The following is a 24,688-nucleotide window of genomic DNA, read 5'->3' as shown; positions in this document are numbered from 1 at the left end:
GTTATTTTCATGTATGGAAAAAAAGGGTTGAGGTTAATTTTTTATATATGGATACCAGGTGTTCTACTGCCATTTGCTGAAAACACTATCTCTTCCTTGGCTCTTGAATTGAGTTTATATTCTATAAAATGCTAATGTTAAGTAATCTTTCAAAACTCAGTAGACCATATATGTGTGGTTCTATTTCTAGATTCTCTGTTTTATTCCAATGATCTATATGTCTTTCCTTACACCAACACTGCCTTGATTACTGTAGCTTTAGAAGAAGTTTTAAAATTAGGTACTAAATGTCTTCCAACACTGTTTTTGTTTTTAACTTTTCTAGGTCCTTTGTACTCCTACATAACTTTTAAATTTCAATATCCAATTCTTCATCTACAGCAAGTATACACAGACCTGAATTTTTATATATACTTTGCGTTTTCTAATCCTGCTAAATTCAAGTACAAGTTCTAGGGGCTCCTAGAGATTTCTTAGTATTTTCTCTGTAGATGATCATTTCATCTCCATATAAAGATTTTGCTTCTGCCATGCCAATCCTATCCTAGTTGTGTCATTTTATTGCCAGACTATTTTGGTGGGGCCTAGGTTTCAAAGTTTAATGGACAGATAAAAAGTAAGCATATCTGCCCTTGTTCCCCACCTTAAGGAGAAAGCATTGTATCTTCTCCATTCATATAAGTCCTTCTCACTGGAAGTATGGAGTACATGTCTTTAATCTGTTGAGAAGTTTCTGTTCTACTTCTAGGCTCCTGATAGCTTTTACCATGAACAGCTGTAGAATTTAGTCCAATACTTTTTCTCTAACTAGTGACAGGATCATATGGCTTTTTCCTTTCCTCTGTTAAAATGATGACTTTTGGGGGTGGATCTTCCAATGCTGAACCAACGCTGCCAGCCCTATAACAAAACCACTTTCTACATACTGCCAAAAAATAAAAAAATAAAAATAAAATAAAATTTTAACAGCCAAAGACAAGTGTATGATAAAAAGTTTATAGTAACTGAGATTAAAAAATATTAAAAAGCTATAAGTAAAACAGATACAATTGATATAAAAAATTTTGTATGTTTGTCTTGTTAGAAAAATAAAAAGAGATATACAAGACCAGAAGGCCTAAGTATGTCAAAAAGATGTGCAGAAATGATTTATCAAAAAAAGTATGTTTGTTTGCTGGTTTCAAGTTTGTTTAAAAAAAGTTTAAATATGTTTACATTGGTTGTCATCAAAGGGATCAATTCTAAATATGTTACTATGTGTACACTGGTCGTCTTCAAAGGTTTTAACCAACAGGTTACAAGATGACTTCTCCTTTGTAATGAGTAAAAAAAAAGACTGTTGGGAAGGGACCAAGGCCCTCCTTGAGTTCCTGCAAGACACAGGATATAAAGTCTCATGGAAAAAAGCACAAATTTGTCAGACCAAAGTGCAGTATTTGGGATTTGACTTAGAAAAAGGACAAAGGAGGCTAGGTCCAGAGAGAAAGGAAGTCATTTTTTTCTCTACCGAGACCCACAACCAAAAAGAAGCTTCCAGAATTCCTCGGGATGGCAGGATTCTGCAGCATCTGAGTCCTGGGGTCCACAGAGAAAATAAAGCCACTACATGAGGTATTAAAGGTAAGTAAAAGGACTAAACAACATTCTTCTTTCAGAGAAATGAAAAAGGCTTTAGGCAAAACTCCTTCACTCAGTATCCCAGATGTCACCAGACTCTTCATCTTGTTTTTAGATGAGAAAAATCATGTTGCCTTGGGGGTTTTAACTCAGAAGATGAACTCTTGGGAAAGACCTGTTGCTTGCCTCTCAAAAGCGTTAGACCCCATGGCAAGAGGATGGCCTCCCTGTTTACAAGCTGTGGCTGCTGCAGTCATGTTAATAAAAGAAGCTGACAAGCTGACTTTAGGGCAAGAACTGGGTATACTTCTCATTCAATAATGGAGTCATTAAATAGTAAAGGGCAGAATTAGCTCTCCAATAGCTGCATCACTCAATACCAGGCACTGATGTATGAGAATCCTCCCTGACCATCATGGCTGTAAAAGCTCTAAATCCTACAACTTACCTGCCCTCTGAAATGGATCCACCTGACCACAACTGCCTTGTGACTGTTAATGAAGCCTGTGCTAGCTGACCAGACCTTCAGATGACTCCCCTGACTGATGCTGAGTACAACCTTTTTATGGATAGAAGTACCTCAGTTAGGGAGAAAATCCATCTCTCCAGATATGCATGGGTAACTGCCAAAGAGGTGCTCCTAGCCGAACCTCTTCCAACAGGATGGTTGGCACAAAAGGCCAAACTATGGGCATTGATTCAGGCACTCAGATGGTCAAAAGGAAAAAGTCAATATATATTGATGCCAGATCTGCTTTTGCTGCTATGCATGTCCATGGTATGCTGTACCAAGAGAGAGGATTGCTTATGACAGAAGAAAAACAAGTTAAAAATAAAAAAAAATCCTGCAGCTCCTCGATGCAGTTTGGGAGCCTCTAAACATAGCTGTCATGCATTACAGAGGCCATCAAAAAGTAAAAGATTTCATTACTCTTGGGAACTCAAAGCCGAAAGCTCTCCTTTTGAAGATATACAAATAGACTTCACAGAAGTGAAGCCATGCAGAGGCTACCAATATCTATTAGTACCTACTCAGGGTGGTTTGAAGCTTTCCCCACTAAGACAGAAAAAGCCCAAGAAGTATGCAGGGTCCTTCTAAAAGAAATCATTCCAAGACATGGACTCCCTCTGACCATCAGCAGTGACAACGGTAAAAGTAGGAAAGATGAACAGAACTGTTAAGTTAGCTCTCACTAAGTAATGCCTAGAGACCCAAGGCTCTTGGGTAGATCTCTTACCCTTTGCCTTGATAAAAATTAGAAATGTGCCTAACAAGGGAAAGTTCTACCCATTTGAGATCCTGTTTGAAAGGCTACCAGCTTTGATTAAAAGCCTTAGGGGCAATACACACAAAATAGGAAGTCCAATGCTTAATCAACAGCTTGAGGCTCTAGGACAGGCTTTTTATCAGCTACATAAATATTATGAGGAAAGGGATAATATTCCCATGAACACTCTTGCTCATTTATTTGAGCCAGGGGACCAAATTTATATAAAAGATTGATAAAAGAGCTCCCTCACCCCAGTGTAAAAAGGGCCTTATGTTATTGTTATGACAACTCTCACAACAGTAAAATTTGCAGAAATCCAGCCTTGGATCCATCCTTCAAGAATCAAGGAATTTCATCCAGGAGACTCCTGAACATGGCAGCTGGATCCAGCAAACCCGCTGAAGGTGACCCTGCTGAGACAGCACTCTCAAAGCCTTGCTTCTGCCACTCAGGAAGCTGACAGGACAATGGATGGCAGAAGAAATTAAAGGAGACAATGGTCTCAAAAGCCCTGCTGACAGGCTGAAGTACAGCTAAAAGCCCATAAATATTTGTACCGCTTTGTTAACTGAAACTATCCTACTCACTATTGTTGCTGTTTAGTTTTATTATTTTCTTATTATTGCTGTGTGTTTAGTTCTAATTAGGTTCCTCTTTGGCATTGGTCTGAGTGCTAGTGCCCCAAAAGACTGGAGCACTTGCCAAAAATGCTGGCTTGCTATCACATATTGATGTACCATTCCACTTTTCTGTGTTCTTATATGTTTAAGGTAAATACAGGACATTGGAACTTTGAACTGAGTATGTACAAGCCTAAAGATTCAAAGTTTGATGCCCAAACCAAACTAAGGTAATTAAATGGAAACCCAAAGTGCATGCCCTGCCCATTACATTTGATGGATTCCCATGCCAGCACTATGGCTGGCCAGAAGTGACAGATTGTGGAGGACATAATAGGGAATGGCAATACTGTACAATGAGGTGAGAAGGGTGAACAAGAATGGCTATAAAGTTCCAAAGACAACAAAAGGCTTAAATGGAAAAAACACGCAATCCCCAAATTGCCATACTTGTAAAGAAACAGTGTAATCCACTTAAAATAGTTATACCTGAATAACTAAAAGGACAGGTTAATTCACTGGCAGATGTAGTGCTACAAAATAGAAGAGCCCTCAATTTATTAACTGCTAAGTATGGGGAAACTTGTCTTTACCTAGGGAAGAATGTTGTTATTATGCAAATCAATCAGGAGTAGTCAGAGAATCCATGACCCGACTAAAAGAGAGATTAAATTGGATGAAAACTAAATATGGTTCCCAGGATACTAACTCCTGGTAGAATTGACAGTTCACTGGATGGAAAATATGGTTGGGAGCCCTAATGGGACCCCAAATGGCTAAAGGGTCATTGGCAACAAATTGGCATTGGATTGGTAGGCTGGTGACAATCAGTAGCACCCACTGGCTCCTATTAACAGCAGACCTGGGACTAGCCTCTGATTGCTGGATCTGTGCCCCCTTAAGCCAAATGTCATTCCAGGCTCTTGGTATTACAGTGAGTAACACTATTGTGGTGGACTCAACCTTAGGGGCCTCAGCCCTGCTAATTGAAGAACCTACCGAGGCCATAGGTAACAGTACCTGCCTTCTTGGAAACAAACTACACCTGAATTCGACCTGTGAGTGTACAAATATCATTGTTTACAGAGATAATAATGTTTCTGCTCCTAAAGGGACCTTCTTTGTTTGTGGAGATGGAATTTATAGAGTGTTCTCCCCCCAAATCCATGGACTCTGTGCCTTAGAAATTTTAATTCTCAGGTTCTCAGTCTATGCCCTGACTGACATGGCAAAATTGCCTCTAAAAATTGGCACAATCAGAGGTCTCAACAAGATGAAAAGGGACCCTATTATTGTGCCCATAATGGCAGGACTAGCCATTGCTGGAAGCCTTGCCCTAGGGGGAACAGCTCTTGGTCTAGGACAACAACAGTACCTATCTTTAGGAAAGGAAGTAAAAGAAAGTCTAGAGGAGGTAAGAGCCTCTAACCTCACACTCCAAGGGCAAATTAACACCTTGGAAGATGTGGTGTTAACAAAATAGAAGGGCACTGGATTTATTAACTGCAAAACGTAGGGGAACTTTATTATATCTAGGAGAGAAATCCTGTTACTATACTAATAAGTCTGGAATAGTAATAGAATCTATGGATAAACTTAAAAGGAGGTTAGACAAAATGGGAGAACAATTTGACACTAAAAATTCAGATTCATGGGGTGACTGGGCCCTATCTAAATGGAAACCATGGTTATGGGTCCCTGCTGGACCACTACTCACTTTGTTAGCCTTAGCTACAACAGGCCCCTGCATTATTAATTGGATAACCAAGTTCATCACACAAAGAATAAACTCTATTCAGAACTACCAGATGTTAATCTCTACAAGATATGTAGAGTGCAGGGACATTAGTAATGTCAGTGATGAAGAATCATCATGAAGCAAAACAAATGGGGAAATGTTAAGGAAAATATAAAATAATATAGAATAACTGCCTGCCTTTTTCTGCTTTTGTAATTTGCTTCACCTGCTTGTTTTGCTTCTCAAAATAACAATACCAGATGCTTCGACATTAACCACAAGTTTGTGGGCATGAGATAAGCAAATGCCTACAACATTGCCTAACCACAACCCCCACCCAAGTGAGGCCAGATGTCCGCACCATGCCTCAGAAGCAAAAGTACACCTAGACACTAACCTTTCTGTAAACCACGTGACCAAACTTGTATAAATGTAAGCCACCAGTGTAACTCCGGGTCAGTCCTTGAAGGCATGTTCCTGTGGGGCTGGCCTGCTAGCAAATAAATTTTGTTGTTTTACCCCTGCTCCCCTGTCTCCTGTGAGTCTTTTGGTTATGCCAGCAAAATCCACAATATTCCCACTGCACTGTCCTATATAAACCTTATCCCGGTTAATCTTGCTTTCTCTCGCCATTGTTCAAGGCAGCCCAGCAGGTCTTTCCCCCCAGTAAAGCCTTGCTTCAGGTGCTCCTGTTTTGGCTTACTTTCTTTCAGTTTGGCTTCAGAGATGTACAGGATATTAGGAAAGCACAATTCTGAGTGTGTCTGGTTGAGTCATGATAGCATGACCTGAGAGGTTAGATCTGGCCCCTGGCCCCTTCCTCTCAGGCTCTTTCCCTTCTCTCTAGTTCCTGGCTCTCATAAAGTAGTTTTCCTTTTTCTTCATTTCTATGTACCATAATGCTTCTGCATTAGAAGCAATCAAAACGAGACTGCAATCATTGAAATAATGAGATGAAATAAACCTTTTCTTCCTAAGTTCCACATGTCAGATACTTTTCCCTGTAACAATAACAACAACAACAACAAAAACCTAATACAATTCATGCTAGGTATCTGTTCTAAACAAACTTCCAAATCCCTTAAGTTTTTCTTCAGAAAACTATATAAATGGGTTTTTCTCTATGAATACTCTAAAGAGATTTCCTTCAATGTGTACATATTTCAGTCTGACCCTAGCAACTCTGCATATCAAAATGACCTTTTCTTTCTATAATCCACGTAACCCAAGACATACAGACATCTAGCCCTGAACTCATGCTTAAAACAAACCTGTTTGTCTATAGACACTTGGAATCTTGCTGCATACTATTTTGCAAGCTGATTAAGGCCTCCTTTTAACTACCAGTTACACTTGTAAGTGGTAACTCATAAGAACCCCATGAAGAATATCCACAATGATGTTAAAATGTATATGACAGTGTTTTCTGGGAAAACACTTCAATAACCCTGAATAGGTTGACATAATATAACATCATGACACTTCCATCTGCATGTACCCCAAAATGCAAATGCTGTCTCTTCTATCTGCAAATTAATTCTCTGTGGCACCATTTTACCTAAATCATTAATACACATGCTTTGAGTCTCATTTAAATGTTACTACTTCCAGATGCCGTCTCTTACTCCCCACCATGCTACTTCAACGCTACTGAACTCCTATGTGTCAGGAGCAATTCTACATGATTTGGGGGAAAATAATTTCATAATTAAGTCATGATTAGGGCCTAGTTTTCCTGCCTACAGGCCAGCTATGGCATGTTGAGACATAACTCCATTTTCACCTCACATCACAGCTAGACCTCAAAGATGCTGTGATGCTCCAGGGCAGGACTACACCAGCTGGCGACATCCTGGGAGGAACCACATCTTCATCTTCATAGTTCCTCATTGTTCTAGGATTATTGCCACCACCCTCTGAGTCATTTGCTACTTTTATTTCTGCTGATGTTCTGAATAAAGGTGTGGCAAGCTTGGGGTCTTTGTCTTTGCTGCCCAGAACAGCATGGATGAGGCCAAAGCTCAGCTTCTTCTCTAAGTCTCATTTCTGTCTATATACTAATTAATTCCCCTTGTGCTGTCATGGCTCACAGGAAACTAGGACCTGATGCAGAGGTTCTAGAAATGTCCCCTCTCCCTGTTCCCTACACCAATGGACACCTGGCTTGCCTTATTGCCCTTTATTCCAAGCTGTCATGCCCAATGTAAGAGAATTTCTCAATTTGAATCATGAGAAGCTGGAGGCACAGAAGAGGTTTGTCCATAGTCATTCTGTCTCTCAGCATGTATAATTTTTCCAATCAAATGAGCATGTGTGATAGCCAACCTGACTCCATTTGTGAACCTGGCTCCATTTGTTGTAGTCGAGTGGTTCTGGGTGGTGGCCTTCCCCTTCCCCCTCAGGAGACCTCTCAGTTAATGCATAACAGACTGCTGCATCCTGTGTGAGTCTGAAGCTATGTTATCTTTACTGCCTTATAAACAGAAGACCCTGCACCTATGTAATACTTTGTTTTAATTAACCTGTGTAAAACTGCCCCGACCCTCTCTGATTTAGCAAAGTTCTGCTCCTGCGAAGTTCTGCTTGTGAGCCTTCCCCAAATAGGCCCTTTAAAGGGCCCTACAAACTGCCTTTCTTTTATCCAGAGCTTTTGGAGGCCTGAGCCCACTCTGCAATGCTGGCTATGATTATAAAGGATTCCATTTAATTCAGAGTGTGGCGCATCTCTATAGTTCCAATTTACCTGGCTCCATAACACATGAAACTCACAGTGGTGACAATATGAGAAAATTAAAAAGAATAAGATGCTATGAGAACATGGAAGAAAGGAGTGTGAATCTCACTAGTTTAGTGAATGTGGTGGCATTTCACTTGGAGTAGTTTTAAAGATACAAAGGAGTTTTCCAGGCAATGTCAAAACAACACTGATGGCAGAGAAAGTAGTTTGATGCTAAGGCATGTGAGTATGCTCAGCATGGAGAGAGGACATCATTAAACATTCTCTGACCATGAAGACCATGTAGACCATGAAGGAGCATGAAGACCATGAAAATAATTCCTCTTGTGCCTTTGGAAGCCAGTAAAATGTTTCAACATTGTTCAGGTTGAAGGTAGATTCTACATGGAATAAGGGGGCCTTTTACTTACTGCCTGGGTGCTCCTTAGCCAATTAAAAAGGAAATAAGACCCATCCCTAGAGAAAACTCAACTCACTAGATCAAGCCACAAAGCATACATGTCTGGTGACAAAAGCTCAAAATAAAAGACTGGCACTAGGTAAATATAGTCAGCAAATACAGGTTGCACATCCTTTCAGACAGCAGCGTAAATTTAAGACCATAATTATCACTATGAAAGCAAAACTGAGTAAAAAGGAGAGCAAACCAGTATCAGAAAACTACTCCAGGAAGCAACAGTTTCAGGCAGGTGGGCTTTGGGACCCAGAGGAAAAGAGTGAGCTGGAGCTGGCTCCACTGCTCACTGCTGTCCTGGCATGTACAGAAGTGGGGGCAGAAGGTTTAAAATGGACAAATTCCTCTCTTTCCATGTGGGAAGACACTGTTCCTGTTAATTGTGTTTTCCTGAGTTATCCAGAACTAACAACAAACTGAACACTCTGATAGCCAAAAGCCTGAGGGGAAAAGAGGATCAGAAAAGTGTAAAACTACAACCTACAGAAAGGAGGCACTCATCATGAGTGTGTGACCCACAGGGACACACAACCACCCTCTGTGCTGAACAAAGGACTGCCCATGTCCAGGACAAGTTACCAAGTACTCCATAGAGAAAAGCAACAACTTAGGTGGGCCAGGTCCTTGTCTCCTGGTCCCCTGCTGTTGGTGGCTACACCAAAGCACCAGTCTATCAGCAGCAGCTTCTCCCCTGCTCTGCTTGGCTTATGCCCATCCTCACTGAGGCCTGCATCATAGTCTCTAAAATAGACTTTCTACATTGTGTGGGTCAACAACAGGCTAACAGCCCAATTGATGGGCAGAGGTCCTCTTGTTTCCCAGTCTAGTCTTTTCCATGTGGAGATAAGTCCACCTTTCCTCCTAGGAATGCATTTTTTGCCCAGAAAGGGGAAGAGAGAGGGTCTCCTGAGGAAGTGGGGAGTCATCTTCCTTATTAGCTGGGTTGTTGGTTCCTCACTTCTGCGGAAGCCTCTGATGTCTAGTAGGATCTCTGGGTTGCTGTGCAATAAAGTCCCTTGGTTTGTTGTCCAGTGAAGTCTCCTAAATTTGGCAGTGTTCTCCTGGCTGGCTCGCCAGATGTCACAGTTGAATGGTCCAATAATAGTCCAGTTTTTGTGTATGGTGAGGGAAGAAATGCCAAGCTTACATCCAGTAGTAAGTAGTAAGTCACTATGTTTATTGAGGATCATGAGAAAGGTAGCAGCAGCAACAGGAAAAGGGAAAGGGGCTGATTACTCAGGCTTTCAGAATTTTAAGGCCAGACCCCTCTGGCTTTAGGTGCCTCCCACTGACTCTCCTTTGGTATTAGTGCTGTGCCACCTAGGGCATGGAAATCCCCTAGGCTCTTGTTATTTCACTTTGTACCTCTCTTAGGATAACGGAAGAAGGAATAACCATTGGGTGCTGTTTAGAGTTAGATGGAGAGAGGAAGTGACTCCCTCAGCTCCTCTGTTTCTAACTATACTAATAGTATTTCAGGTGGAAGCAGCCTTAAATACAAAAACAATCTGGCTTCTCTGCTGTTAAGTATATAATTTAAAGAAATTTCAATGATTACTGAGAAAATCTTAGTCTATTCATGGTTGATAGAAAATGATGATTTGCGGGATTTAAAATATTTCCTTTAAAAAAACATGCAGTTTGAGTGTGGTGGCTCACACCTGTAATTCTAGCACTTGGGAGGCTGAGGCAGGATGATCTCCGTGAGGTTAGGCCAGCCTGGGCTATATAGTGAGTTCAAGACCAGACTGAACTACATAGAGTGGCTCTGTCTCAAAAAACCAAAATAAAATAAATACAATAAAAAATTTTAAAACACCCAGAATACTTAATCTCCGTACAGAGAAAAATATAAAAAATTTGTATGATCATGTTTGATTACACTACATAATGTAGAACAGAAAGTCACTGGTTGAAAGTTTTCCTACTTTACTCATTCCTCTGATACCAGTGAACTAATATTTATATTTAGTTTGGCTGCATTTATGGAACAAGATTTCATTTTTAAAATGGCATAAATTTTCCTTTAATGCAAGGACTCTATTTTTAGCAGCCATTGTATCTCTAAAGGGTAACAACTGATAGAGCAAAATTTTTAACTATACTTTTTCTGCTTTGCATTCCCCAGTTGTAATATTTGCAAAAGGCTAATGTCTAGAAAAATAATTCTTTGACTATCATAATCCCACATCCTCGTGTAAGGTTTTGCCTCCTCCCTCATCTCTGACTTCACTGGAGAAGTGTGGGAGTTCCAGACAGGATATGTACACACTTTAGATGGGATGCCTCCTTTTTAAGTGATTACAAAGACAAGTACAAAATGAAATAATTCTTAATTCAGATATGTTCCAGTGCCCCAAAAGTTACATAACAAACAATACTTACTAACAACTTAGGAAAGATGAGACATTCAAATTGAAAGGTGCCCTAAGGATCTTAAGCTTGTAACAGCTGAATGGCAAAAAGGCCATTTTATTCCACTGTGACACAGCCATCATTGACTGGTACTGAAGGTTAGATGCCGACCCTGTCGTTACTGGCAAACAAGAAGTTTAACTGAAGAGGCATCATTAAATTAAGAAACTGAAAATACATTTTAAAGGCAATTTACACGGGGGAATATGGTTCTAAGGTATTCTATGTAAAGAGAAATTATAGATAAAAGAATTTGCAAATGAGTATGCTAAATAAATTCTATGAAATACAGTTTTCCTAACAGTATTCCCCTAAAAAATTAGCAACTCTATAGACTTACATTTCATTTACTACTATTGACTTTTAGGGGAAATAATCATATTTGGCTGATAATGACATAATACTAGTTGTAACAATTCAGACAAATGAGTTGACAAATTCCCAAAATAGCTAATCGAAATTCTTTGTCAAAACATAGGCCCACACAGAAATAGCCTGAATCTGCAATTTATGAATTAAAAGTTTTGTCTTGGGCAGGATAGGTAGTGGAAGTGAAGTGGGCCTAAGAACTGCATTATCCTCTAAAACCTCCATTGATTTCCTGACATATCTAACCTGATTGTAAGTGATAACTCTAACATTATGCCAAGCAATAACACAAACTCCGACATAAACATTTATTTACAACCCTGAGGTTGATAGGAAACTATCCTGAACCCAACCAACACCCAACACCAACGCTAACCCTGACATTCACCCTAACCCAATCCTAGTTCTAATGAGGGGTGCCCTCTCCCCATCAGCCTCTCTGTCTGTCCTGGCCCCTCTCCATGTGTCTGGATGGCTCCTTGCCTGCTGCACCTGACAGGCCAGCTGCTCAAGTCGAGGGATGCCTAGGACGGGCTTAAGCAGGAGGGTGAAGCCTGAGGTTGGCGAGCTTGGCAGTTGCTCGCACCCCAACCTGCCCAGAGCCCAAGTCCTGAATGAGGGCTGAGGCCGTGGAAGGAGGCTCCTCACCTGCTGAGAGGAGCTGTCTGCAGGACTTAAAACACTGTGGACCTCAGCTGCCCGGGCCAGAGGACAGAAAGGTCAGGAGGCACAGCCTTAAGGTCCCCAGAGGGGCAGAGCCTGGTTGTGGAAGGAGGAAGAGCCTGCCTCAGGTGTGGACACCATGGGGCCCGCTCATAGGAGAGCACCTCCCTCCACATCACACTCAAAGACTAAGGGGCCCCAGGGCATGCTGGGCAAGGCTGGAAAGGCCTCTCTCGCCAGGCAGCGCCAGGTCCTGACTGGCTGGGCCTGCACTCCAGCTCACCGTGGAGAAGGGGATGTCAACAACTTCAGAGAGAAACAGCCGCTGATCTGGGTCTGAATGCAGGAGACAAGGGTCCTGTCCCACTTTTGGCAACCTAGGGGGTCAGAGACCCTTCCAGCTCTAGAACACTCCACTCAGTGCCGTGGTCCAGGGCTCCCAGGCAGACTGTCTCGTCCACTGCCATTGCTGCTTCATGCATCTGCCCTGCGCCAGCCACATAGCAGCTGTGTGCCTTCATCTGAATAACAGGGGTTGTAGGGGCGCCCGCTTGGGTTATGGTAGGAGTTGGCCTGCTGAGGAGAGGCTGTGCCACAGCTTGCAAAAGAGGGGAGCAGTGGCTGGGTACCCCCATCTTCCCCCTGGAGAACAAGGCCCAAAGAGGCCCTGCACCAAGACATTGAGCGCAGGCCCCATTTGCACCGTGCTAGACCTACCTGGCTAGCTGCATTCAGGGGTTCGGGGGTGCTTCATGGGGAATGGGATGTCAGGGTGACTTCCAAGAGAAGTGGTTACTGAGCCATACCTGTGGTATGCACAGGAATTAGCCAAATGGAGCACAGCAGGGTGGCACTTCAGGGATGGAGACAGATATGTCTACAAAGGCTTGGAGGTGAAGGACAGTAGGCTCTTCTGACCTCAGGCATGAAATGCAGTGACAACATGCACAACGCCGGGGGCACACGCTGCTGTCTCTCAGCCTGGCCTCAGCTTTGCTATGCTCCTGCATCAACCTCCTGAGTAGCTGGGATTACAGATGTGCGCCACTGGCACCCAGAATTAGTCACTTTTTAATCTTTGCTTTGTTTTTTTTTTTTTTTTGGCACCAGGGATCGAACTCAGGACCTTACGCTTGCAAGGCAGGTGCCGGAACCACTGAGCTAAATCCCCAGTCCCCATTTGCTTTGGTTGTTGAGGCAGTGTATACATTTCCGACTTGTCTTGAACTTACTTGCTATTCAGTTCAAGCTGACCTTGAACTCACTAGCCCAGGCTGGCTTCAAACTCACAGCAATCGATTGTCCTGCCTCGGCCTCCCAAGTGCTCAGAATATAGTCATATGCCATCATGTCTCGTACTGATTTTTTACAGACATAAACAGATTATAACATTAAAGAAATAGCACTAATACTAAAATTAATAAACATTTATTTTCTATCTCAAAGTTAAAAGGAAAAACCAAGTTTTTTAAAAAGCTAAATTTAGCAGTTTATTTGAGCAAGGACAAAAAGGATTACGCTACCTGGCAGTCCTCAGTCAGAGCAGGTTCAAAGAGCCAGGGTGTGCAACGGGAATGGCAGCACTTGTGAGGTGAACTGAGGCACAAACAAAGCTTCTGTTACATGCTGCACCTGACCAGCACAGCTGCTGTAATAGCTGAGACTCAGCTACTTGTCACAGAATTTAGACCTAAACCAGGTTTTCCTCTAAGTACAAAATTAGATTGCAGTTTGTTTCCCAAGGAATCCAGCGTAGAGCTGTCCTTACCCCAGCTGTAATTCGATTTAACCTTACCAATAGAATTTTGAAGTGAGTAGTAGCACATTTAATTTACACAATTTTAGAAATAATACAGATTCAGACAGTTTAATACTGTACGATTTTGTCTTTTTTTTTTTTTTTTTTTGTACTGGGAATCGAACTTAGGACCTTTTGCTTGCCAGGCAGGTGCCACTGAGCTACATTTCTGGCCCCTACTTTATGATTTTGAATCAAAGCAAAATGAAATTGTAGGAATGCTGGCTCCTCCACCTAGCCAATCTGGTCAGAGCACTACAGGTACAGGGGATCTGGATTCTGTCCAGGGCCAGACCCTTAGGACAGTCACCTTCCACTCACCACCTACGGATTTGCTGCAGGCCCAGGGCACTTGACAGCCTGCCCACCACCCCAACAGTCACTGCTAGCCTGACCTGACCCCAGGGGCAGTGACACCAGCCTGAGGACAGAGAGTGCACTGGGACCATGTAGGGTGTTGAGCATGAGCTGCCCCAGCCTTTCCCATCCCACCCCAGACACAGAGACCAAGCAGCACCATGGCCTTAGCACCCACTGAGCCATCTAGGGCAATGTGGTCCTTCCCCTCAGCTCAGAGCAGGATGCCAGGGAGCCAGAGGCCAGCAGCCCATCTGCCGACACCCCCGCCCCTTCAGCCCGGTCTTCTCAGCCCTCTTTCTCACTGGACAGAGGGGCCACAGGAGTCCAGCTCACCAGGGCAACTGACATTAGGAGGCTGGTGACAGAAGCTGCTGACTCCACAGCATTGCCGCCAGAGGTCGCAGAATCTTCCACCTGCCCACCAAACCCAGAAGCGTTGGTGTGCACCTCCAACTACAGTACCCAGAATTCTTGGCCCTGATAGCCCACACCCAGGACTACAGTACCCAAGAGATTCTGTGTGCCCCAACCACAGAACTACACTACCCAGAATCCTTGCCGTAACCCCCGCAGACTGCATTACCCAGATTATGCATGCCCCAACCACAGAACTACGATACTCAGAAGCCTTAGCCCACCCCCATTGCGATACCCAGAAACCTTCATGGTATGCTCCCTCCCAGGTCTACAGTACCCAGAAGACTCTGTGGGCCTCAACCACAGAACTACAGGACCCAGAAACTTCAGCATGTCTCCCATTATAACTCATAGCATCCTCCGTGGGACAACTTTTCCCCCAGGACTACGGTACCAGAAAGCCTCCCTGTGCCCCCGATCACTAGGACCAAGGTACCCAAAAGCCTCTGCATGTACACCTGTCTTACAGTAGCCCTCAGTTTCCATGTGCCACTCCCCCTTCCCGGATAACCAGAAGCGCCTACGTGGCCAAAGGACTGCAGTACCCAGAAGCGTCTGGGTCCCCCCTCAACTACAGGACCCAGAATCCTCTGGGTCCTCTGCAAAGACTGATCCCCAGGGACTCTGCTACCCAGAAACCTCAGTGTAATCCTTACAAGCACTGCAATACTCAAGCCTCAGCCTGACCGTGCTGAGAAATATGATACCCAGAACCTTCTGCAGGCCCCCTCAAGGAGAAAGGTACCCTGAATCCTCGACCGGCTTCCTCATGAACTAGTGTACCCAGATTCCTAAATGAGACACTCCCCAGAATATGGTACGCAAAATCCTTGGCCTGCTTTCAGTCCCCCCAAATGGAATACAATATCCTGAATCCTCGACGTGACCGCAGGAGATTACAGTGCCCGGAATCTTTGGCATGTCGTTCCCTCCAACCACCATCAGGACTACAATACCCAGAATCCTTGATGCAGCCCAGGACTACAGTAAACAGGGTCATCAGTCAGTGCCCGCGGATTCATTGCCCAGGACCTAGAGGTCATTCATTCCTGTTTATAACACACCTGTGAGATATGATAGGGAGTCTAAGGTCCCTTGATCCAGTGGGGTGATCGTTTTGTAGGCTCTGATTTCTATTTTTAGGAGCGTTATGGATACATTGAGAACATTTGCCATTTCTGTGCTACAGGTAAATAATTTTCTAGTGTGTCTTTGGACTTCAGCCTTAACTATGTTTTTCTATGCAGAACTTTTCAGCCTAGTGCGGTCTCGCATGCCTGCAGTCCCAAACTTGGGAACCTGAGACAGGAGGATTGCTTTCAGTTTGAGGCCAGCATGGGCTACATTCGTGAGTTTGAGGCCAGCCTGAACTACAAAGGGAGACCCTGTCTCAAAAAGAGAAAAAAACAAAAATATTTTCAGTTTCTAAAAAAAAAAAATTAATATTCTATTGTCTAAAGGTGAATAATTATAGTGCTTTAATACATTGTTCCTTTTAGAAATCATTCCAGTTTTAGTGGCTTGTTCAAGGACCTAACCCAAAGGGGACAGTATTTGCAGACCCTGAGGCATGCAGCAGAGATCCCAAGGAAGACTGGGCTAGGCGGGAGCACTCTTCCAGGCACTTGGGTTTTTCTCCAGCCACTCCCAAGACCAGGGCTATGAGCTCCTGGAGAGACACTCAGTTTCCTTCTTGTTCCATATTTCCAACCTGGGACATTTAAATATTATGTAAATATATTTAATGAACATGCACATTTAAACATCTAACCATTATATTTAATTTCATTACTTCCTGTGATGTTGAATTAAAACACACACACACACACACACACACACACACACACTCACTGAAAGGTAAGGCCTCAGCACCTGAAGGAAAAAAAGCAGCTGCTTTTAAACCGAAGCAGGAGCTGCACGCAGTGATATGTGGGCTGTCTCCAAGTAGTTCCAATGAGAGTTTTATAGCACCTGGGATTTGTCCACCTTCTTCATGGATGCACAGAGGTGATGCATTTACTCTCACGAATGCCTGTCTGTGCTTTTGTTGTTCAGGCATACACCACTTGCCTCAAGACTGAAAATGAAACCATCCTGGCTCATCTGGTGCAGTGAGGCAGAAAACCAGGCTTCGTTGTTGCCTCCTCACCAGCCCACACACACCCAGTGGGTTGGCAGACTCCCCGGTGAAAGTGAGAGCAGCAGATTAGCCGTCCCTGTATGAACTGTTTCGTTTTTGTCCCTGTGTCCACTGTCCAATGATATGAGCAAAACGTGAAAACTCGTTTTTAAGCCAAAGACTGATCGAACAATTTAAGAAAAACAAAGTGCTAAGTATTTAGAACTGTTTTTACTGCAGCCTGTCTCCAGGGGAGCTGGAGACTTAGGCACTATGCAGCTGGCCTCACCAAATCTTGGAATGCTTTCCTCATTTCCACAGATATCTGTGAGGTGACCTTTGAAAAGAAAGGGAGAAAATACTAGACCGGAGGAATTAGTGTGACCACATGCTCACTTAAGATTGTTTCACCTTGTTCAACACACAAATCAAATGACATAAGTACTTTATTTCTTTAATACAGTGTATAAAAATATTGCACACCAGTTGCAAGTAGCATGCAGAAAAATCCTTACTTAGAAACCGCCCTAATGACTGTCTGTTCTGGTGCTTTATGGCACCACCAGCCATAACAGCAATGGACTCTGGACCACTGCAAAGGGCAGAGTCCATGGAAGCCTCCCCCTTACTCCAGCTCCAAGAGCCCGACGGCTCAGTACCATGTGTGCCAATTCTCATTCACAGCCTCAAGTCTTCAGGCATGCATTCCTTTCAGTCTGGGGCACTGCTGATTGAAGCCGCAAACAAGCAAGAAGGACCACTGTCTAGCTACTTTTCTTGCTTTACAATCATTTGTTTTCTTTCCATTGTATTTAATCATATTTTTATACGCTACTCTTCCAAGAACAAATGGAAGCATTTTGCAGCAGTTAATGATTACTCATTCTTGAGGAAAGTAAGCTTTTCATAGAGATGAAGTCACATTTGGTTTTTTCTTTAAGTCACTCAGAAAACTGAGATAATTCGGGGTTGGGAAGACATCTCACTCCTAACCGCATACTGGAGTCACAGGGTTGAGGCAGGAATCTGAAGGGAAGGAGGTTACTTGCTGCCTCTGCTCAGACACCACCCCAGTAGCTTGTCCCCATGTCCCATCTCTGACATCTACTTCCAGAATTCATTCCAAATAAACATGACTCCTTCCCCAGGCCACCATTGAGGGCAAATGATTCTGAAAGATCTGGTGATGCCAACTGAAACCAGTTTGCTAATTATATTTTCTATCTATTACATGAGTAATGAATCTGACCCAGGCTGCAGTCCACCCTGTCCTAAGGATGGAAAGGAAGGAAGGATTTTGCTTACACATTCACATGTAAGATTAGTGGAAAATCTGAAAAGAAGGAATTGGGTGTATGAGCCTTTGGAAACTATGCTCATTGTTGATATCTTTTTAAACTAAGTGTGATACAGTGAACAGCAAAATAGCAACACTTGCAGAGCAACTGTAGGGGGAACTTCCTCAGTCAGGTCACCTGTTGTTCAAACATTTGACAGCCACACAGCCCTGGACCCTCTTCTGGATTTAGTGGAAAACAAATCACCGCCATACAAAGCACTTGGGAGGGAGCCAGGCACTCCACTTTCAGCCAAAGGATGAAAGTTCAAGTAAACAATGTACACAAAAGGAAGACAAAGGAGAAAAAGATTGAAAACTGAACTGATAAGCCAAAGTCATGTGACGCAAAGGAAAACTCTCTGAGGACTAGTAACTGTGAAGATAAATATTTACATATCTCAAAGACCTATTCTCACTACAAAAGTTACACAGGGCATACTTTTAAACAAACACATGAATATATTAAATGGAGTAGTTTATAAAATATGCTACCACTGAGAAACTCACTTCTCATATTCTTCTCTCAAATAATTGTGTGCTAGAAAAGATTATCTTGATTAAACAGAGTAAGCTTTGAAAGAGTTGGTACAATGACAAATTTTTCATGTTATCTTGGGTGCATATTCTCTCCTAAGGTTCTGAATCTGAAATCCGTTCATCCCAGGAGGCATGAACAAGTTCAGAGTTGGGGTCCCAGCAGTTGCTACCACACTAGTATTCCAGTCTTCCAGCACTGGGCACTGCCCCTGGCTGCAAAACACACCCTTGGCAGGGAAGAGGGAATGGGTGCAAATCTGTGTGAATTTCTGGGGTGTGGGTGGGACTGGACTCCAGGGCAGGGAAGTGCTTCCGCCTCAGGCACTGCCCGGTGTGAACCAGGTCTCTGTCCTCTTTGGAAGCTGTGAAAATGCACTGTGGAGGCCACTTGCCTGGGAAGTCTGCAAAGGACCTGACCAAAGAACCTCAAGGTTCTTCACTTCTCAAGAAACTGCCCCAGTCCAATGAAGGGCTGCGCTTGGCAGATCAGCTCTCACTCATGTTTTCCTGGATGGCATTCATAGAACAACCTCGCAGCCCTCACTTGATTTTAAATGTGCTTCCTGACTCATTAAATAAGATAATGGGTTGCACTGTTTGGGAAAAAACTGTGGTTTGCAAAGATGCCCTGGAAATTGTTTTCTGTGTATGTGGGATGTGTGTGTGTGTGTGTGTGTGTGTGTGTGTGTGTGTGTGTGTGTGTGTGTACACTCTTCATTAGCTGCAGTTTGCAAGTAGAATGGCTTGTGATTACAGAACCTTGAGCTATATGGTGCAGATTACCTGGAAGGACCAAATACCACGGCACTCAGGCTTGATTTTCATGCTTTTCTCCTCTTTAAAAATCAATTCAGGGATTGTCAAAATGCATCACAGAATCTTTCAGTCAGCAAATCAATCAAAAAGATGACCCAGAAAATATTTCTCAGCAACACTCCCTTCTCCAGCTGCCCTGTGTGAGCAGGACATTGGCACTGAGAACGTCTCAGCATTTGTGCAGTTACCAGTTCTAACTCAGCCAGCGTGCAAGGTCTGCCTTCCCCCCTTGTCCACAGCACTTCAGACCTTCTCGGGTCACGAAAGCATTGGCAGTAGGGTACTTCATTACTGGAAAAGCAGCAGTCCTGTGTCGCTGGGGTTCACTGCACAAACAGCCCTGGGGTCCCCTGTCTCCCGTGGCATCAGGGTCCCCTGGTTGTTGGGGCGTTTGCTTTCTGAGGAGCAAAGAGAAAATGTGATTGAGAGCCTGTCTGCTGCAAAACATTACCCTGCAAACTCTCCCCTTGTAGTCTGTTTTGTGACATCTCTGCATTTTGAAACACATCCCTTTGTTTTTCAAACGATGAGAAGAACTTTATCAAAGGGAGCTGTCCTCTGGCTTCTCTGATACAGCAAGTCTCCCTTCAGGCATTCCTCTGATTCCGAAATTTCTCTTAGCCTTTTCCTACTTCTTTGAATGTTGACAAGGTCAGCACTAACCACCAAGGGCTCAGACAGCAAAACAGAAAACAAGGAAGGAAGTCCAATTAAATATTTGTAAGCAAACAGATTCCATGCTTTTCTTTCTTTCTTTCTTTCTTTCTTTTTTTTTTTTTTTTTTGGTACCGGGGATTGAACTCAGGACTTTGTGCTTTTGAGGCAGGCAGCAGCACCACTGAGCTAAATCCCTGGCCCCATCCATGCTTGTCAAACACCAATGTCTCTAACAGGCCCACGTGCTGGCCAGAAGACGGAAGGTACCTGCCCTCAGCCATGAAGGTGTCCACCCAGACTGTGTTCCCAGTGGTCACAGCAGAGCTTCCCAGAGAGGTAGAAGAAAGGAGCATCAAGGCAGGATGTCCCCAGCCTAAGAGGTGGGGTACCCCATGCATGTGTCCTACATTGCATCCATGTGTCCACATGTCCTGTGTCCTGTGCAGCTTTTAAGTGTAAGGTGCAGTCTCACATGCTGTCTGGGGCTTCTAAGTGAACCCCCATCTTGACCACAGAGAAATGTGGAGGTGGCTGTAAAGATCTGAAAGTTTTGCTCTGAAATTAATGTTTACTCCTATCTCAAAGGACAAATCACTTGTCTTTTATACCAGTATTAAAGCCAGCAATTTATATATTTTATTCAAAAGCCAGAAAGATCTATCTTTTGGCAAGTATTCAGTTTGATGAATTAAAGAACAAGATGACTAAGAACTAGCAAATGGAAGAGCTATTTTTCTGAATTAAATGACGAGAAAGAGAATACACAAAAGCCCTATATAACCATACCCTACACATGGTCCCAGGAGAGGCATGGAGATGCTATGAATCATCCTTTGGTTCTGGTATTTCCACTTGTGACAAACATTTTTACCTTATAGGGTAATCAACTGAGAAAGTTATAATTTAGTTCTAGATGGAGTAATTTATAAATCTCTGTCTAGTAGATAAAACCTCCATGTAAAATATATCTGTTTTTTGTTTTTTGGTACCAGGGATCGAACTTAGGACCTTGCGCTTGTGAGTCAGGCACAGTGGCACTGAGCTAAATCCATGGCCCTAAAATATAGCTGTATTCTTTTACTTATAAAGCTTACCTTTATTCATCTCAAATTTTCTGAATTTTTCATAAAATCCCAAAAAGAATCTTTAAGCATTGCAACACAAATGTCATGGTAAACTACAGAAAGAGCAGAGCATGAGTTCTTGTTTCACGTGCTGTGAAGGCTCAGATCTGGTCTCAGGAAGGCAGGACTGGCATACAGCACATGTCACACTCTGGCTGTGGCCTGGGCTCCAGCCCCCACCGGATCTTCTTAGAGGAAAGAAGCATTTGAAAGCCATGAGTGCTGGGGTGACACCGAGCCCTTGAGTTCTACAACACCAGGACAACCAGTCCTTCCCTGTAGTCCTCTAGGGATCCCGTGCTTTCGGAGAGTGCACCCTGCCTTGTGGGCCTCAGGGAGTATGTCTGTGAAGGACATGCCATAATGGTGACAGTCAGCACCATACAGGAGCCAGGGCAAGCCCTGCAGGACTGCCCCCTGATCTGAGCAACAATGCCAGCCAGGTTAGAAGGCAAGTGACATGTGCCCTGGGTGGATCAGAAAGGACAAGGTGGGGAGAAGGTGAGGGACAATGGGAGCTGGTGCCCTTGGACCTGTGTTGTTTCACCCTTGGGACTTTCCAACCCTCACCCTCACTTTCCCTCTTGCTTCCACACTGGTCTTTTTGTTCAAGGTGGAAGTTCTCAGCCTAACCAGAGTTCTCATGTATTTCATATGTTCAAACTGAGAAGGACACTGCCAAGACCACTCTGCAACTAAATCCCAAATCCCCTTCCAGTTTAGGATTTGATGCTGGAGCACTGGAGATGGGGTCTGGAGGGATGAGAGGCAGCCGGGCTTTATTTTAACCTGTCATTCTTACTTGAGTGTGTGTGTATGCTCTCTTGTTACTTCACCACTATTTACACCCCGAGTCCACCTATCGCCTACTTGGACAGAGCTCATTCGCTTTTCAACAGCCTGATAAGCGACGGTTTTTTGTTTTCTTTTCCTAGTTTCCAAACTCCAAAGATAGATTTACAGATTGTTGATTGCACACAAAGTAAATGAAATGAAGAGGCTGGACGACCTCTGGCAACCTCTCTGCACTGTGTGGACAGGCAGGCCTGGCATCAGGCCCAGGCACCAGTGGGCACAGGAGAGGCCCCAGGACAGCAGTGCTCTCCAAGCCAGACTTGTTCCCTGGGACCTCGGGGCGCAGGGCACCCTCATCGGCATCCACTCGTCTCAGGCCCAGAAGACAAAAAAACATGCAAACTAATCTTTCTGTGTTTTTAAAAATTTGATGCTTATCTACATTGTTTGGGGACTTAAGCTAGTGTAAGACGGAAACATTTTCATAAATTATAAGGAAGAACTTCAAGCATGAGCCTTCTGTTTCCAGGCAAACAAGAAGTCCTCCTCCTGCTGTTTCACATCTTTACTGAGGCCACTCAGAGAAGTTCTTGGGGCTTCTTTCTGTCCATGAACACAGATGGGCTGAGCACAGGCATATCTGGCCCCCCCCCCCCGCTCTAACCCTGATGATGCTGAACTTTCAATTAGTACCTCAATGGCAGGCAAAATTATGATTTTTTAAAAAATTTACAGATAGTGCAATGTTTAAATCCTTGGTTCTCAAAGACAGCCTTTAGGTGCTGCCTTCTCCCCTGTACTCCCCCTGAAAGCCTCACCCCAGGGAGCAGGGAATGAACATGCCTCAGCTTCCCACAGAAAGCCTCAGGTCACCTGGCAGAAGAGCTGGAGCTCAGTCCCGTGCCTCTGCATGTCCTATATTATCACCCAACCATAGAACCAGGGCAGCTCGGAATGAGTCGGGTCCAATTCACCCAGTTCAAAAACTCAAAGCCCTCAAATCCATTTAAATAAAATGTACCCAACTAAAGATCTTTTCTTGCTAAATGAATGTCACACTTCGGGCAAGGTCCCATGGAGAGATTTCACATTTTAAGGCCTCAGGGAAAGTGCGCATAGCCTGTCTTTGGGCCTCAGGTGAGACAGCAGTGCTTACCTGGGACTGCTTGGACCTCAGGTGGGGCCACAGGGTGCTTGGCCCGTTGCACATAGGCCCTGGGCTCTGGGACCACTTTCACTGCAGGAAATGGTAATAGCAGGGGAGTGAAACTGCTGGCTGACAGCAATCTATAATTCTGATTTCTCCTTTTTTCACAATAGTAAGCTGAGTGGGACGATATTAACTTACAGTGACAGCAGATGCAGCCCACTGAAAAGAACCCTAACCCTAACTCTTTCTGCTCTGGCTTCAGTGACTATCCAGAAGCTACTGCATCTCCATCTCTGGGGTCCCTTCTAGCTGCAGGGGGTGAACCCCAAGCACGGCTGGAATCCGCACCCAGCTGGGTCGCCAATCTCTGGCCTACATGCACGCGCAGCCCGCTCCCCCAGCATTTCCAGGCGCCTACCTTGATCCTGGTCCCCAGCGAGGGCGGTCACGCGGGTCCCTGCAGCCCCTGGCCGGGGGTCTCCTTGGCCTTCCTGCAGGTGTACAGCCATTTGATGATGCGCGCGTTCCTCTCCACGATCGAGGTGGTGCTGGGAACCTGCTCCGTGAGCGCCTCCTCCTGCAGCCCGTCGTCGTCTTCCCCGCCGTTGTGCCGCGAGAAGCCGCCGTCCGAGGTGGCCACGCTCGCGCTGCGCACCTTGAGGGCCGCGCGGTCGGAGCCCGCGGAGAAGTTGTCCCTGCCCAGTGCCTCCACCACCTCCGGGTCCAGGCCGCAGAACTGGAAGAAGGCGTCGCGCTCGGCCCCGGGGTCGCAGCTGCGCCGGCTGAGGTCCGAGTGTGAGCGCCGCAGCTCCGCGCGCGGCGCCGCCTGCGGGGGTGAGGTCCCAGCTCGGTTCCCCGGGGCCGCGAAGCTTCCGAGGGTCCCGGGGACCGCGGGGCGTCCGGGGGGCGCAGGCTGGGCCCCCGGGGTCCTGGGGTTCCCTGGGTTCTCAGAAGTCGCGGAGCTGGGCTTGGTCCGCGCGGGGACCCCCAGCTGCGGCGTCGCGGGGGGGTCGGGCGTCCTGTCCTTGCCGGGGCCCGGGAAGAGCTTCTTCACCAGGCTGGCCCGGGGGCCCTCGGAGCCCGGGCAGCGGACAAAGTCGCACTTCTGCCTGTAGATGACCAGCGAGTCGGGCCTCAGCGGCCGGCGCGGGGCCGCCCGGCGGGACACTGGGGCGGGGACGCGCAGCGCGGGGCCAGGAGCGATGGGCTGCTGCCCGCCGCCGGGTGCGCCCGGGCCGCGGGGCTTCGAAGCGAGGTCCTTGCTGTCCGCCGAGCCGCAGTCCTCGGAGGTGGGGCCCCTGCCGCCCCCGGGGCCGCGAGAGAAGCGAGCGCGGTCGGCCGCCAGCCGCTCCACGGCGCTCTGGCGCGCGGGGTCCCGGGGCGCGTTCGGAGCTGGAAGGGAGCGCATTCGGCCGCTCGGTGTCTCGGTGTCGAGTCTCCGGAGCCGAAGTCCACGCAGGGGCCGAACAGCGCCCCAGGGCCGGATCCGAAGTTGGGGCGAGCCTGATCCGCGCGAGCGTTGACTCACCCCTGTGTCCCCGCCCCTTTCCCAGCCCTCCCCCCTCCCCCCTCCCGGTATCCCCACCTCCGCCCAGCCCCCACCCCACCCCACCCCCGCCCGGTGTCCCTGCTTCCCCTGCCCCGCTGCTCACCTGACTCCCGCCGCGCACCTGCTTGGTGTCCCCTCCCCCG

The 24,688-nt window shown here is 45.5% G+C and overlaps 1 protein-coding gene and 1 non-coding gene across 2 annotated transcripts in view; both read right to left on the bottom strand.

Annotated features, from left to right (window-relative positions):
• Myotrophin (myotrophin) overlaps positions 1-23,056 on the bottom strand; it is a 43,614-nt gene extending 20,558 nt beyond the window's left edge. Inside the window, exon 1 of the transcript XR_002390410.2 lies at positions 23,003-23,056. This is a non-coding gene — a transcript (myotrophin). The remainder of the gene's footprint in view (positions 1-23,002) is intronic.
• On the bottom strand, positions 4,088-24,533 carry Fam110c (family with sequence similarity 110 member C). The gene is made up of 2 exons (XM_013066891.3): positions 23,415-24,533; positions 4,088-19,668 (listed from the first exon to the last, which is right to left on the bottom strand). Exon 1 carries the CDS (start codon positions 24,402-24,404, stop codon positions 23,442-23,444), a length of 963 nt encoding a protein of 320 aa, XP_012922345.1. The 5' UTR covers positions 24,405-24,533; the 3' UTR covers positions 4,088-19,668; positions 23,415-23,441.
• Between the last annotated feature and the right edge of the window lie 155 nt (positions 24,534-24,688).

Source organism: Heterocephalus glaber, unplaced genomic scaffold (genome assembly GCF_053883595.1).
Source record: "Heterocephalus glaber isolate CG9 unplaced genomic scaffold, H.glaber_assembly_v1.0 deba00001724, whole genome shotgun sequence".
Lineage (NCBI taxonomy): Eukaryota > Metazoa > Chordata > Mammalia > Rodentia > Bathyergidae > Heterocephalus > Heterocephalus glaber.
This window is presented reverse-complemented; position numbering and strand designations above follow the sequence as displayed.